Source organism: Nerophis ophidion, linkage group LG18, assembly GCF_033978795.1.
Source record: "Nerophis ophidion isolate RoL-2023_Sa linkage group LG18, RoL_Noph_v1.0, whole genome shotgun sequence".
NCBI classification, from domain to species: domain Eukaryota; kingdom Metazoa; phylum Chordata; class Actinopteri; order Syngnathiformes; family Syngnathidae; genus Nerophis; species Nerophis ophidion.
This window is the reverse complement of record NC_084628.1, coordinates 27,639,850-27,657,332: the sequence shown is the minus strand read 5'-3', so window position 1 is coordinate 27,657,332 and position 17,483 is coordinate 27,639,850. Positions and strand designations below refer to the sequence as shown.

The window sequence follows — 17,483 nt, the reverse complement described above, 5'->3', positions numbered from 1 at the left end:
CGTGGCGCAGTGGGAGAGTGGCCGTGCGCAACCCGAGGGTCCCTGGTTCAATTCCTACCTAGTACCAACCTCCTCACGTCCGTTGTGTCCTGAGCAAGACACTTCACCCTTGCTCCTGATGGGTGCTGGTTAGCGCCTTGCATGGCAGCTCCCTCCATCAGTGTGTGAATGTGTGTGTAAATGTGGAAGTAGTGTCAAAGCGCTTTGAGTACCTTGAAGGTAGAAAAGCGCTATACAAGTACAACCCATTTATCATTTATTTAAGACATGGCTAGCTAGCTAGCAGCTTACATCCATTTGCAGTCGGCAGTGTTTTAGCTACTTCTAAATCACTAATCCTCGTCTCCATTGCGACAAATAAAATATATATATTTTTAATGCTAATTATGAAAATATTCAAACCTCCCAGTAGTGTGTACTAAATGCACTTTTAAGGTGTACATTTCAAGCATCAAAGCTTATAACACACTAATGTGTACTTCTTTAAATTGGGTGAAAAATAAGGACATTTACTATTGCAACATCTTCAGCTCTCACTGGATTGGTTCGCAGCAGAGTGTGAAGCGACCGAAATGAGAATCAGCACCTCCAAGTCCGAGGCCATGGTTCTCGCCTGGAAAAGGGCGGAGTGCCATCTCCGGGTTGGGGAGGAGACCCTGCCCCAAGTGGAGGAGTTCAAGTACCTAGGAGTCTTGTTCACGAGTGAGGGAAGAGTGGATCGTGAGATCGACAGGCGGATTGGTGCGGCGTCTTCAGTAATGCGGACGTTGTATCGAACCGTTGTGGTGAAGAAGGAGCTGAGCCGGAAGGCAAAGCTCTCAATTTACCGGTCGATCTATGTTACCATCCTCACCTATGGTAATGAGCTTTGGGTCATGACCGAAAGGACAAGATCACGGGCACAAGCGGCCGAAATGAGTTTCCTCCGCTGTGTGGCGGGGCTCTCCCTTAGCGATAGGATGAGAAGCTCTGTCATCCGGAAGGAGCTCAAAGTAAAGCCGCTATCCCTCTACATCGAGAGGAGCCAGATGAGGTGGTTCGGGCATCTGGTCAGGATGCCACCAGAACGCCTCCCTAGGGAGGTGTTTAGGGCACGTCCAACCGGTAGGAGGCCACGGGGAAGACCCAGGACACGTTGGGAAGACTACCGTATATCTCCCGGCTGGCTTGGGAACGCCTCGGGATCCCCCGGGACGAGCTGGACAAAGTGGCTGGGGAGAGGGAAGTCTGGGCTTCCCTGCTTAGGCTGCTGCCCCCGCGACCCGACCTCTGATAAGCGGAAGAAGATGGATGGATGAACTATGCAACATTACCTCATCCCATTGAAGAATGTAGTTCTGGACCTTGGAACCATTGTCACATGGGGCCTGCTGGAGAAACCAACAATGAGTGTTTTGTGCAGAAGAAAACACACAGAAGTTAATACCAAGAATAACAGCAGAAATTAATACATTAAAGTAAAAACAAAATAATGATATTCGGTACCAGAAGAAAGTCAAACAGACAGAGTGCACTGAAATATTAAAAAAAAAAAAAAAAAACATTTTGGGTGTAAAAATAAACAATAAAATAAACTGGAATTCCTATATAAAAATAAAAGTAAAAAAAAAAACTAAGTTCAATAATGAATAAAGCTCAATATGTTCTGGATCAAAATCACTGAGTTATTGTGCAGAAATAAGGGAAACAACTACACTACATTCACTAACTATGTTACAGAAAGATCAGTTAAAATATTACATAAAGTTTATATTCATTGAATCAAAAATATTGAAATTCAATGATTTGGTGTGTTTGCAAACAGATAAATTATGATGTACAAAGCAAATAACCTGCTAGCCAAAAATATACAACACTTATTTTCTCAGAAAAAAAAAGAGAAATATAACTTTGCACCAAAGGTTGTAAGCTATACCAGTACTAGTATAGTATCGCCGTACTAATGAATCAAAATCGGTACCATACCCTGCTTGAAAAGTACAGGTTCGTCAGATTTGTTATTTTTCCAGGCATGACTGCGAGTCGTCACGTCGGGACATTGCTGGTTTTACGAGCAGAGGAGGATGTTCGGCAGCGCGCGCACACACAGGGTACTTACAATCAGACATTGTGTAGACAGAAAAGGAAGAACGGACGCATTTTGGCTTAACAACTGACGATAAAGGTGAAGTTATAACACTGAAACACCCTCAGGAAGAGGTACTTTAAGACATGGCTAGCAAGCTAGCGGCTAACATCCACCCGCAGTCGGCAGTGTTTTAGCTACTTCTAAATCACTAATCCTCGCCTCCATGGTGACAAAGTACGTTTCTTACAAGTACGAGGATAGCTAAACATGTTTCACTACACAATAGCTCACCAGCGTCACAATGTAAACAAATGCCATGGGTGGATCTACACCTGACATCCACTGTAATGATACTAAGTACAATAGTGTATCTAATCGATACTACAATGATTACATCAATATTTTTTAATGTCACTAAATCTTTTTCCCTTTTTTAAAAATGTTTATAAAGTCAGGAAATATGTCCCTGGACACATGAGGACTTTGAATATGACCAATGTATGAGCCTGTAACTACTTGGTATCGGATCAATACCACTATATTTTAACAGAAGTGTAGATAGAACATGTTGAAATAGGAAGTAAACAGATATTAACAGTAAACAAACAAGTGGATTTATAATAAATGTTGACAGTTTGTCCCTCATAATGTTGACAAAATGATACAATGACAAATGACTCAATATTTTACTGCATTTGTCAGACTAATTAGGAGTCTTTGTTTGATTGCGTACTACTAAAAGACAAGTTATCTAGTATGTGCACTATTTTATTTAAGGCCTGAATTTCAATAAGAAACATATGTGTAATGTACCCTAAGATTTTTGGTGTTAAAATAAAGACAATAATGGCATTTTTGGTGGTCCCCTTTATTTACAAAAGTATCAAAAAGTATCAAAATGCGTTTTGGTACCGGTACCCAAATAAATGTTTGTGCCACTGCTTAATAACTGTTTAATAAATACAGTTTTAGTTGTGATTTCCCTCTCTGCATGAAAGTTTAAAATGCAGTGTGAACTAAAATGTTTTATGTCGACACATAGAATCATCATACTGCTGTGATTATATTTATCAAGTGTTCATTCAACACTAAGGCAAAATATCGAGATGTATATGGTGTATCGGGACATGGCCTAAAAATATAGAGATATCAAAAAAAGGCCATATCGCCCAGCCCCAAGTGTGATGTAAACATTGTAACTGTATACATGCTGGAAAACATCATATTATTTTCTTTACATTACTCGGTTCTGTTTTGTTTTCTTTTATCCAGCATGTCCCAAATAAATACTTCCAGATACAGAAGTACAAAAATGAGGACCAGGATCAGCTCGCTGCGTGACAGACATGTTCCGCTCTCTCTATTGCAGTCATCTGCAAACGAGGCACATCCGGCTGTGCAGCGCTTACGCTTGAATTCATCTGGAGGTCAGCTGAGGCGGCGCGGCTGCTTTGGCTCAGAGCACACACCTGGGAGGACGTCCTTAAAAACCCAAACAATCATCCTATGCGAGGGATGTCAAAAGTGCTCATTTTTTCACATCCATTGGCAGAATAGTTATCATCTTAATATTAGCATGTCGGGGTTTTTTTGTGCTAATTTTGCAGGTATACACCTTAGCATCAACTATTTTGTTACTTCAAAAATAATACCTGTGAGCATGCTACCGTTTTTGAGCTAATTTTGTCAGTGTTCACCCCGGTCATATTTGGGTACTTGATGCATGCTAATGTTAGACACATTTTTCCAGGTATACACCTGGGTAAAATATTTGGTACCTGCCATATGTTAGTTTGCTTTTTAGCATGCTAACATTAGCATGCTAGTTTTCATCTAATTTATTAGGTACAATGTCCTATTTTCGTATTTCACTAATGCTAACGGGGCTAAATGGGGCTTCACGGTGGTAGAGGGGTTAGTGCGTCTGCCTCACAATACGAAGTTCCTGCAGTCCTGGGTTCAATCCAGGCTCGGGATCTTCCTGTGTGGAGTTTGCATGTTCTCCCCGTGAATGCGTGGGTTCCCTCCGGGTACTCCGGCTTCCTCCCACTTCCAAAGACATGCACCTGGGGATAGGTTGATTGGCAACACTAAATTGGCCCTAGTGTTTGAATGTGAGTGTGAATGTTGTCTGACTATCTGTGTTGGCCCTGCGATGAGATGGCGACTTGTCCAGGGTGTACCCCGCCTTCCGCCCGATTGTAGCTGAGATAGGCGCCAGCGCCCCCCGCGACCCCAAAAGGGAATAAGCGGTAGAAAATGGATGGATGGACTAATGCTAACTGTAAGCATGCTGTTAATATCATTGCTATGTTATAATAGTTATCTAATTGAACTAGTGTCATATTTTCATATTTCACTCATGCTAACTGTAAGCAGGATGTTATTAGCATTGTTTTGTTAGGATGGTAGTTATCTAATTTAGCAGGTAGTGTCATATTTTGGTATTACACTAATTTTAACTGTAAGCATGCCATTGTCAGCATAGTTATGTTGGCATTCTAATTTATATCTAATTTAGCAGGTATAGTGTCATATATATTTCTATTTCACTAATACTAACTGTAAGCATGCTATTATTACCATTGTTATGTTAGCATTCTATTTTTTTTAATCTATTTTAGCAGGTACAGTGTCATATTTTGCTATTCCACTAATGCTGACTGAAAGCATACCATTGTTAGCATAGTTATGTTAGCATGCTATTTTTTATCTAATATAGCAGGTAGTGTCCTATATATTGGTAATTCACTCATGCTAATAATAACTGTAAGCATGCCGTTGTTAGCATAATTATGTTAGCATTGTAGCTTTTAGCCAAATTGGCAGGTATAGTGTCATATTTTGGTATTTCCTTAATGGTAACTGTAGGCATACCATAGTTAGCATAGTTGTTAGTGTACTAGTTTTTTCTAAGTTAACAGGTACAGTGTTATATTTGGGTATTTTCCGAATGCTAACTGTAAGCATACCATTGCTAGCATGCTAGTTTTTAATCTAATTTAGCAGGTAGTGTCATATTTTGGTATTTCACTAATGCTAACTGTAAGCATGCTATTACTACAATTGTTATGTTACCATTCGAGTTGTCATCTAATTTGTCAGGTATAGCGTTACATATTTTGATATTTCACTAATGCTAAATGTAAACATGCTACTATTAGCATTGCTATGTTAGCATGCTATTATTTAATTTAGCAGGTAAATTGTCATATATATTTGGTATTTCACTAAATGCTTACTGTAAACATGTTATTACCATTGTTATGTTACCATGGTAGTTTTTATCTAATTTAGCAGGTACAGTGTCATATTTTGGTATTTCACAAATGATAACTGTAAGCATGCTATTTTTAGCATCGTTATGTTAAGTTTGCTCTGCTGCTGCTCACTGCTCCCCTCACCTCCCGGGGGTGATCAAGGTGGGTCAAATGCAGAGAATAATTTCGCCGCACCTTGTGTGTGTGTGACAATCATTGGTACTTTAACTTCAACTTTGATCTAATTTAGCATATAACATTTTGGTATTCCACGAATGCTAACTGCTAATGCTAAATGCTATTGTTAGCATGTTAACATAGTACTGCAAGCACGCTAGCTTTTTTTTTTAAGCTCATTTTGCTCATATTTTTTGTCCATTGATGCTATCTGGCCAGCATGCTAACTGTTTAGCATTTAAAGTTTGGCTTTGGCGCTTCAGCATTCACATGAAAACATCTGTACATTGTACTGGATTTGAAAGTGAAAACTATCAAAAATTGCCTCTGCACCTTTTGATTATTCAGTCTGTGGCCCTCAGTAGGAAATGGGTTGAACACAAACACTATCTTGCCAAAAGTATTTGGCCACCCATCCAAATGATGAGAATCAGGTGTCCTAATCAACTGGCCCGGTGTATAAAATCAAGCACTTAGGCATGGCGACTGTTTCGATAAACATTTGTGAAAGAATGGGCCACTCTCAGTGATTTCCAGCATGGAACTGTCACAGGATGCCACCTGTGCAACAAATCCAGTCGTGAATTTTCCTTGTTCCTAAATATTTCAAAGTTAACTTTATTATAAGAAAGGTGAGGAGTTTGGGAACAACAGCAACTCAGCCACCAAGTGGGAGGCCACGTAAACTGACAGAGAGGGGTCAGCATAGTGCAAAGACTTTCCGCACAGTCAGTTGCTACAGAGCTACAAACTTCATGAGCCCACGTACAGTACGCAGAGAGCTTCATGGAATGGGTTTCCATGGTCGAACAGCTGCATCTAAGCCATACAACATCAAGTCTAATGCAAAGCGAGGGATGCAGTGCTGTAAAGCACGTCACCACTGGACTCTAGAGCAGTGGAGACTCCTTTTCTGGACTGATGAATCATGCTTTTCCATCTGGCAATCTGATGGACCAATCTGGGTTTTAGCGGACTGCATTGTGCAGAGTGTGAAATTTGGTGGAGGAGGAATTATGGTTGGGGGTTGTTTTTCAGGACCCTTAATTCCAGTGAAAGGAACTTTGAATGCTCCAGGATACCAAAACATCTTGGACAATTCCATGGGATGACACTTCAAGTTCATATAAGGGTAAAGGCAGGTGGCCAAATACTTTTGGCAATATAGTGTACATGTTTGTTGTGTTGCTACGAGCCTTGGCACGCTACCTTCCACTGGAGCACCAGTGTGTTCTTGGTCCCGCTGGCCTTCCTGGGAGGATTGGGAGGCTCCGGCTCACAGCTGGACGTGGTGAAGCTGACGGCCTCTGAGGGGCTTCCCTGTAAACAGTTAAACATGGCTTGCACCCTGCCGGGGGAAGCAGGGAGCGCAGTTAGCAGCAGGTATTGGCCAAGATGCAATGGTGAGCTCCCACCTGACATGGTAGTCCGTTGCTGGTCGAAGGTTGTCCAAAGTCACACTTAGTTCTTCGCCACTGCAATGGAGTGAGAGAGTGCATTCAGGGTTGTGTCACGGCCAAATGTGTCCAACCTCCAAGTGGGCGGGGACGCTCACCAATACATGCTCTTGTACTTCCCATCCTTGCTGCTGAAGGACACCGACACCTCGTAGCTGAGGGGACCCGGAGGGGTGTGGTCGTCCTCGGTGCTGCTGCTGTCGCTCTCCGGCCTGGTGGGCGCACTCCAGCTCACTGCTGCCCCTCTGGCCTGGATGTCCGACACCTGCCACAGGTGCAACAGTCCTTTACATTGAGTGTTTCCACCAAAAATTATTGGAAACACTGGCCCATAGCTCTTTTTTTTACGACCTGTGGCACACATTTTTTTGGCGCTAATTTTGCAGGTATATACCTCAGCATCAAATATTTTGTTACTTGACAAATGATACCTGTTAGCATGCTGGATTTTTTAAGCTAAATTGTCAGTAGTGCTGCAACAACTAATCGATTAAAATCGATTATAAAAATAGTTGGCAATTAATTTAGTCATCGATTCGTTGGATGTATGCAATGCGCATGCGCAAAGTCCCCCCCTCCCCCTCCCCAAACCTTTATTTATAAACTGCAACATTTACAAACAGCTGAAAAACAAAAATCTAAATAAGTACAAAAACAATAATCAAAATAAGTACAAAAAAAGTACAAAACAGCGCCAGGGCGACGCTGTGCCTACGTCTCATGAGGTAGCAGTGAGCCAGCCAATGATGTGTCATGTGCAGCTCAAGCAACCACACAGTCGCCTTTGCTGGAAACATTTGAAAAATGGCCGAGGTAAACAGTATGGATAGTTCAGCAGAGAAACATCTCGAGGTTATAAAAGTGTACGACCCAAGTAGTCAAAAGTGTCGGAACACTTTAAAGACTTCAAAGACGACATTTCCTGCAAAACGAGCAGCATGGACCTGGCGTACGTGGCACTAGGGACAACATTGCTTCGGCAGCACCTGAAGAGGGGCCATGGATGAAGAGAACTCACGGTACGTAACTTTTTTAAGTCCATAGTCAGAGTACATTGATCCGCTGTGTCCGTCTTTGTGTGTTTTTAATATGTTGTTAACGAGGAGATTTTTTTAAGGCAATACACGGACATAAATATCTCAGGTTGGTTTCATAATAGATCAATGTAGCCGGACCCGATAAAGCTATATAATATTTGAGTGACGCTTTAGTAAAATAAATGTTATGAAGGTGCTGGAAAATTCTATTATTCACAGACAGCCTAAAATGAATCCTTTATTATTCAGAACAGAAACATGTACAATATCTGACCCAGTTCTGATCTGATGAGTTACATTTCTGTGTTATTATTGGTTTTTGCTGCATCCCCAATGTCCACTTATGTCATTTAGCTTTTTTTAATGTGGTGGTGTAATTAGATAGATAGATAGATAGATAGATAGATAGATAGATAGATAGATAGATAGATAGATAGATATTACTTTTATTGATTCCCTCAGGGAGTTTCCTCAGGAACATTTAAATTCCAGCTGCAGTGTACAGAATTGACATAACATTTAAAAAGTAAATAACGGGGGTTTAAATGGAAAAAAAACCCAGAAAATATTACAACAAGAATAAAAATTAAAGAGCAACATTAGAATAAAAATATTACAGTAAAAATAACAATTTAACAAGAAAAACTAGGCAGCAGTGACCATGATATGAAAAAATGTGCCTTCTACATCAGAAATTATTAAATAAATCAACTAGGTATGTATTGAGTTACATGTAAATGTTGCTACTATGTAAGTTCATGATATGGTTTCTCTCATTTCAGAAAGAAACAAGCCAGCATTAGCGAATTCGTACAAAGGACGGTGTGCACACCAAAGCAAGCAGCTGCATTGACTGATAGTGTCCTAAATATGTTGGTAACTCAAATGAGGCGACTATCAGTGGTGGAGGATGACTGTTTCAGAAAAATGATTTACGTCCTCAACCCTGGTTACACTCTTCCCTCGAGGACCCATTTTACGAAACTGATGGAGAAGAAGTATGAGCAGAAATTTCAAGCTGTGTAAACTGACATTAAAGCCACCCAGAGCAAAATTGTTCTGACCACTGATGTGTGGACTAGTGTAGCCATGGAAGCCTACCTCGGCAATACATGCCACTACATTGGAGACGAATGGAACATGAAGTCAATCTGCCTTACGACCATGCCACTAGAGGAAAGACATTCAGCATCCAACATTGCAGAATGGTTGGAATAGGTAGTAGGAAGGTTTGAAATTCCCCTAAGCAAAATTATTGCTGTTGTGCATGACAATTGTGCACTTTATAAAAAAAAAAGACATTTTTCTAACACTTGCCTTGTTATTGTTATGTTTGGCAAGTCGAAAGGACATGGTGCCAGTATGCGGTTTTTAAAAAAATAAAGTATTGGAAAGGATAGAAATGTAGTTTGTGTTTTTCATCCGAATATTCATCGATTGATCGAAGTAACAATCGACAGATTAATCGATTATCAAATTAATCGTTAGTTGCAGCCCTAATTGTCAGTGTTCACCTCGGTCATATTTAGGTACTTGATGCATGCTAATGTCAGTGGACTAGTGCAGTGGTTCTCAAATGGGTGCACGCGTACTCCTGGGGGTACTTGAGATTTTTTTTAAATAGCAACAATTCAAAAATCCTTTATAAATGTAATTATTGAATAATACTTCAAAAAAATATGAATGTAAGTTCATAAACTGTGAAACGAAATACAACAATGCAATATTCAGTGTTGAAAACTACATTTTTTGTGGACATGTTCCATAAATATTGATGTTAAAGATTTATTTTTTTGTGAAGAAATGTTTAGAATGAAGTTCATGAATCCAGATGGATCTCTATTACAATCCCCAAAGAGGGCACTTTAAGTTGATGATTACTTGTATGTGTAAAAATCTTTATTTATAATTGAATCACTTGTTTATTTTTCAACAAGTTTTTAGTTATTTTTATATATTTTTTTCCAATTAGTTCAAGAAAGAACACTACAAATGAGCAATATTTTGCACTGTTATACAATTTAATAAATCAGAAACTGATGACATAGTGCTGTATTTTACTTCTTTATCTCTTTTTTTCAACCAAAAATGCTTTGCTCTGATCAGGGGGTACTTGAATTAGGGTGTACATCACTGAAAAAAGGTTGAGGACCACTGGTCTAGTGGTTAGTGTCCCCACTGAGATCGGTAGGTCGTGAGTTCGGCCGAGTCACACCAAAGACTATAAAAATGGGACCCATTACCTCCCTGCTTGGCACTCAGCATCAAGGGTTGGAATTGGGGGTTAAATCAACAAAATGATTCCCGGGCGCGGCCCACGCTGCTTCTCACTGCTCCCCTCACCTTCCAGGGGGTGAACAAAGGGATGGATCAAATGCAGGGGACGAATTTCGCCACACCTAGGGTGTGTGACAATCATTGGTTTGTTCTCTTCTCTTTATAGAGAAATGTAGTTTAATCATAGAACTGGCACCCAATGTTATTAAAAAAGTATTGGTTTTGAAACAAAAATCTTTTTGACTTGAGAATCGGATCGATACCCCCAAGAATCGAATCGTGCGGTGTCCAATGATTCACAGCCGGAATAAACATCATATAATTATTTACGTATTACTCACACATACAAAATATCTAAGGCAGAAGTATATTAGCAAGTATCCAGTAACTCAGTCAACTTACTACGTCATGAGCTTACACTTTATGAATTATTGTCCCCTCAAAAATTGTTACTGCTCCATGTCAACTTAAAGACAGCATAAGTCCATTCTAGACCGTTAGTAATAAATAGGTTAGTGTTTTTTATAGCTATCGTTGGCTTTCTAACTCACTTCACTTGATAATACCTTTATCAACACTCCACTGCGGTTGTATGGTATACCAGTACTAGCATAGTAACACGGTACTAATGAATCATATCCGGTACTGTACTCTGTTTGAAAAGAACTGGTTCTCAGTTTTTAAATTTTTTTTCTTAACGGGCATGGCTGCGTGCACTCATGGCATGACATTGCTGGTTTTAAGAGTAAAGAAGCATGTTGGGCAGCGCATACACACAGAGTACTTACAAGCAGACGTAGTGTGTAGACAAAAAAAGGGAGAACGGACGCATTGTGGTCTAAAAACTTACGATAAAGGTGAAGTTATTACACTGAAACACCCTCAGGAAGATGTGCTTTAAAACATGGCTAGATAGTAGCTAACATCCATCCGCAGTCATCAGTGATTAAGCTACTTCAAAATCACTAATCTTCGCCTCCATGGCGACAAATAAAGTAAGTTTCTTACAAGTATCATTACCACTGGAGGACGAGGAATAGCTAAACATGCTTCACTACACACCATAGCTCATCGGCGTCACAATGTAAACACATGCCATCAGTAGATCTGCATTTGACATCCACTGTAATGATACCAAGTGCAGGGGTGTATGTAGTCAATACTACTATAATTACATCTATATTTTTTATCATCACAAAATCTTTTTTTAGTTTTTTAAAAATGTATATTGTGTTTGTAAACTCCGGACATATGTCCCTGGACATATGAGGACCATGAATATGACCAATGCATGATCCTGTCACTACTTGGTATCGGATCGATACCGTAAATTTGTGGTATCATCCAAAACTAATGTAAAGTATCAAACAAGAGAAAAATAAGTCATTATTACATTTTAACAGAAGTGTAGATAGAACATGTTGAAACAGGAAGTAAGCAGATATTAACAGTAAATAAATCTATTTTACAGTTTGTCCCTCATAATGTTGACAAAATAATAGAATGATAAATGACAATATGTTATTGCATACGGCAGCAGACTAATTAAGAGCCTTTGTTTGCTTACTTAATAATAAAAGACAAGTTGTCTAGTATGTTCATTATTTTATTTAAGGACAAAATTGCAATAGTAAACATGTGTTTAATGTTTTGTTAAAATAAAGCTGATAATTAATTTTTTTTGAGGTGCCCCTTATTTAGAAAAGTATCGAAATTTATTTTGGTACCTCGACCAAAATATTGGTATCGGCAACCCTACTTACCTTCCACACAACAGAACAACACAAGTACGTATAATTCCTGCTGATATTCTATGGGGTTAATAATATCAGTATCTGTCAATACTCAAGGCCACATAATCAGTCAAGCTTTGGAAGTGAAAAAGTTGCGTTTATAGAAAAGTGAAATGAAATGAAGCAAAGTGACCTAAAACCACCGCTAAGGACGAAGATGTGCCGAAAGGGCTTTGAACAGAATGTGATGTGAAAGCGACAAGATTATTCTACCTCCATTCCGAGGAAGATTAAAATAGACTGGGCGACACCTGCAGTGCTGAGTCCTGTATGGGGGAAGTCAGGTTGGATCTTAAGACCACCCTCCCTGGCACCAGGGGGGCCCACCTCACTCTATTATACCCACTGTTTCGAATCACAGTTCTTTAAGCAAAGCAAAAAACTCTAATAGTGTTGGACATCCTACTTGACACTTTGAAGTAGAGACGCTTCGCTACATTTACCAGGAGCTCAAAGAAATGCTATTTCAGTGCTAATCCCCATGTTTTTTCTTTTTGTTCACCCACAAACCCTGAATTATGTTATTTACCATTGAAATAAGTCCTCTAATAATGACCAAATACTGTATATCAATAAACAAGGCAATGATGAATTACATATTAAAAAGTAGAGATTGACCAGTTTGTTTTTATAGGGCCGATACCGACACGATTAGTACTCAAGAAAGCCGATAAGATTGGAGGAGGCGGTACTCATTTGCAGTAAAAAAATTATTCAAACAACAATAATAAACATTAAGGCTTTAAGTTGATTGTATAACATTATTTTTAAGGAAACATGAGACGAGTAGTGACATAATGTTGTGGTTAGTTTAGCAGCAAAACACATGTATTACAGCTGACCCGACTGGAGAAGAATTCTCACAAGAACTCAAATAAAATGCCCTTTCAGGTTGGGAGAATTATTGACAATGAAAGATTGTTTTTTCTTAAAATAATTTCCCAAAAATGAGTTGGTACTTAATACTTAACTATTTTTTTTTTAATTACTAAATACTAGGGGTGTAAAAAAAAAAAAGTTTCCGAATGAATTGCAATTATTTGAAACGATTCTCAATCAATTCAAAACATTTAAAATTGTTTGTTTTTTAAATTAAAAAAAAAAAGTAAAATGTGTTTTGTATTTTATTTTATTTATTTATTTATTTGTAATCTGTGCTGTCCAGCCAGCCACTCATGCAAATCATATTGTTGATGTAAATCAGGGGTGTCAAACTTGGTTTTTTTTAGGGCAACGTTGAAGTTTTGGCTGCCCTCAGAGGGCCGTTAGTAACATTAATAAAAGAAACATACATGAATAAGGATTAGCCGCATGATAATGTCACATGATTACCTATGCATTTGATTAGTAAATGTATATTTTACCTCAGTAAGAAAAAAAAATCTGTGGATTTTGTGGTAAAAAAAACAACAGAATTTTACCAAAAAATGTTCACACTTTATTTTACTGTGAAATTCTGGTGATTGAGCTGCCAGTTTTTGGTATTTTTTTTTGCATAAAAATATAGTTGCTGTTTTCACAGTATTCAGTAATACAGTGTATTACTGTGTACCACAGTTTTTTTCTTACGGTAGGATTATGAAGAAAAAAGATGGATATAACTAAAGATTTGATGGAGAACTTTGAAATCATAAGGCTAAGTAGATATTTATGTATGTTTAACTTCCATAATATTTTGAATGTATGATAATACATAATCTGTTGCATTATTAGATAGATATTTAAAATATAAATAATTGCAAGCAGTACAGGTCTTTTTTTCCTGTTAAAATAAAAAAAGAATGAAAGATAAACCAATTTATTTATGCAAATTATTTCCAGGCTTTCATGGGCCATTCAAAATGATGTGGTGGGGAACATCTGGCCCCCGGGCCTTGGGTTTGACCCCTGTGACGTACATGACCTATATTTGCTGTAGAGATTCAAATTAGAAAGGATAAGTGTTGGATATTTCTCTTGTTGCCTTATTAGTATTTACATTTTATTAAATGTTTGGGAATCATTTTATTCAACAAAACCAGTTTTCTTATATAATATACTAATTATATAGTAATAGAGAAATCATGGCTGTTTTTTTATGGAGGAATGTAGTGAATCTTAGAACTGGCACCCAATCTTATTGAAAAGTATGAACTTTTGAACCAAGAATCGATTCTGAATTGAAGAATTGAATGTGTTATTCAAAGATTCACAGCCCTACAAAATACTAGGTATCGTTTCTGTGTATGTATTGTAACTTTTTATGTACAGTACCGTACAAAGGTTTGGAGACACCTTCTTGTTTCAATGCGTTTTCTTTATTGTAATAAAGAAATTGTACAAACCCCGTTTCCATATGAGTTGGGAAATTGTGTTAGATGTAAATATAAACGGAATACAATGATTTGCAAATCCTTTTCAAACCATATTCAGTTGAATGCACTACAAAGACAAGATATTTGATGTTCAAACTCATAAACTTAATTTTTTTTTTCAAATAATAAGTAACTTAGAATTTCATGGCTGCAACACGTGCCGAAGTAGTTGGGAAAGGGCATGTTCACCACTGTGTTACATCACCTTTTCTTTTAACAACACTCAATAAACGTTTGGGAACTGAGGAAACTAATTGTTGAAGCTTTGAAAGTGGAATTCTTTCTCATTCTTGTTTTATATAGACCTTCAGGCGTTCAACAGTCCAGGGTCTCCGCTATCGTATTTTATGCTCTATAATGCGCCAATGGGAGACACAGGTCTAGACTGCAGGCGGGCCAGGAAAGTACCCGCACTCTTATTTTTACAAAGTCATGCTGTTGTAACACTTGTCTTACTGAAATAAGCAGGGGCGTCCATGATAATGTTGCTTGAAAGACAATACATGTTGCTCCAAAACCTGTATGAACTTTTCCATATTAATGGTGTCTTCACAGATGTGTAAGTTACCCATGCCTTGGGCACTAATACAACCCCATATCATCACAGATGCTGGCTTTTGAACTTTGCGCCTATATCAATCCTGATGGTTATTTTTCTCTTTGTTCTGGAGGACACCACATCCTCTGTTTCCAAATGTAATTTGAAATGTGGATTTGTCAGACCACAGAACACCTTTCCACTTTGCATCAGTCCATTTTAGATGATCTCGGGCCCAGAAAAGCTGGTGGCGTTCCTTGGTGTTGTTGATAAATGGGTTTTGCTTTGCATAGTAGAGATTTAACTTACACTTACAGATGTAGCGACCATCTGTAATAACTGTAAGTGATTTTATGAAGTGTTCCTGAGCCCATGTAGTGATATCCTTTACACACTGATGTCTGTTTTTGATGCAGTACCGCCTGAGGGATCAAAAGCCCGTAATATCCCTTACGTGCAGTGATTTCTCCAGATTCTCTGAACTTTTTGATGATTTTACGGACCATAGATGGTAAAATCCCTAAATTCTTTGCAATTGCACTTTGAGAAACGTTCTTAAACTGTTCGACAATTTGTTTACAAATTGGTGACCCTTACCCCATCCTTGTTTGAGAATTACTTAGCATTTCATGGAAGCTGCTTTTATACCCAATCATGGCACCCAACTGTTCCCAATTAGCCTGCACACCTGTTGGATGTTCCATATAAGTGTTTGATGAGCATTCCTCAACTTTATCAGTATTTATTTCCACCATTCCCAACTTTTTGTCACATGTTGCTGGCATCAAATTCTAAAGTTAATGATTATTTGCAAAAAAAAAATTTTTTATCAGTTTGAGCATCAAATATGTTGTCTTTGTAGCATATTCAACTGAATATGAGTTGAAAATGATTTGCAAATCGATGTATTCCGTTAATATTTACATCTAACACGATTTCCTTTGTTTATATTTACATCTAACACAATTTCCCAACCCATATGGAAACAGGGTTTGTAGATTGTCACTGAAGGCATCACAATTATGACGCCTGTGAAGTGAAAACCATTTCAGGTGACTACCCCTAGACGCTCATTGAGAGAATGTCAAGAGTGTGCAAAGCAGTAATCAGAGCAAAGAGTGCTATTTTGAAGAAACTAGAATATAAAAATGTTTTTCAGTCATTTCACCTTTTTTTGTTAAGTACATAACTCCACATGTTATATTATCATCATAGTTTTGATGCCTTCAGTGACAATCTACAATGTATATAGTCATGAAAATAAAGAAAACCCATTGAAGGAGAAAGTGAGTCCAAAGTTTTAGCCTGTACAGTATTTCTGTTGAAGCTGTAATTAAAAGAAAAAAGCCAATACAATATGCGTCAAAACTCTAATGATCGTTAATGGCTACTAAAAAGTGCGGTAATAGTCCTGTCAAACAACTTATTGGAGGATTCCTCCTGCAACGTGACACTGTAGATACACAAGTCTCATCCGTGCCCGACTTCTGACCGCACATTTGAGACCAGAAATTCCCCCAAGTGCGTTCGTCAGCAGGTCGGACTCCATTAGCGAGACGTCAGCAGGAATTCATCACGGATGTTAATAGAATGTTTAATGACGCAACCCATTTGCATCATTAGGGACCTTCATGGGCGCACTGCTGATGGTCACATAAAAACATGCAAATCTAAGCAATTAGGTCAAAAGGAAAACACGGGCAGATGAGAGAAACGAATACTCACCGCCGGCTTACTGATGGTGCTCAACAGCGCCTGCAGGGCCTGAGCTGCTGCATCCAGCTCTGAGGAGACAAAAGAAACGGTGAATAAATAAGATACATGTTTAAAAACTGAATAGTCGTCGTATTCATACCATCTAATCCTGTCTAACCTGGTCATGTGTGCAATTTACATATCAGGAGCGATGGCGTTCTTTTATCTAATTTGGTTTTCCATGATGAAAACTTGCAGTAGTGCTTGCAAAACAGCTGTTAAAGTGTGCTGGTTGTATCGACGTGTGGAGTATCAAATTTGATCAAATGTAACTGTGAAGGAGTGATCACGTTAGCTGGCTGCGCTGCGTGTGTGCGTGCACCCTCAGAGATGTGAAGCTACACGGGGAACACTGGTAGTCACACAAAGCAATATAGGATTATACAACGTCTCTTTTATGCAATGCTGGAAAATAATCATTTGCAAACATTATTTTAACGGTTTACATGACAGTATTTCATTTCTGTCTTTATAATTAGTCAGCGGCACTCGGTCGCATGTGGAGGAGTGATTTCATCAACTACAAATGGCACTAAGGGTGTAATGTGTGAAAGAGTGAATGAATAATGACTTCTCACTTCACACTGTAAAGTGCTTTGAGGGTCTACAAAAGCGGTCAATGAATCAAATTCATAATTATTATTATTATGACAGTTGGGGTGTAATGCAAGAACAATATGACACTAAGGGGGTAATGCACCAACTATATGACACTAGGGGTGTAACACATCAACTATATGAAAATAGGTGTGATGTGCATCAGTTAT

The 17,483-nt window shown here is 38.5% G+C and overlaps 1 protein-coding gene across 4 annotated transcripts in view; it reads right to left on the bottom strand.

The window, feature by feature from the left end:
• fndc3a (fibronectin type III domain containing 3A) overlaps positions 1 to 17,483 on the bottom strand; it is a 177,526-nt gene that overhangs the window by 41,085 nt on the left and 118,958 nt on the right. For 3 of the 4 annotated variants that reach the window (XM_061877887.1, XM_061877889.1, XM_061877885.1), the window contains 5 exons: positions 16,687 to 16,745; positions 7,061 to 7,227; positions 6,921 to 6,980; positions 6,715 to 6,853; positions 1,314 to 1,370 (listed from right to left, as the gene is read on the bottom strand). In XM_061877887.1, the coding sequence (XP_061733871.1) occupies positions 1,314 to 1,370; positions 6,715 to 6,853; positions 6,921 to 6,980; positions 7,061 to 7,227; positions 16,687 to 16,745 (482 nt within the window). The remainder of the gene's footprint in view (positions 1 to 1,313; positions 1,371 to 6,714; positions 6,854 to 6,920; positions 6,981 to 7,060; positions 7,228 to 16,686; positions 16,746 to 17,483) is intronic. The other variant, XM_061877886.1, reaches the window with a different exon arrangement.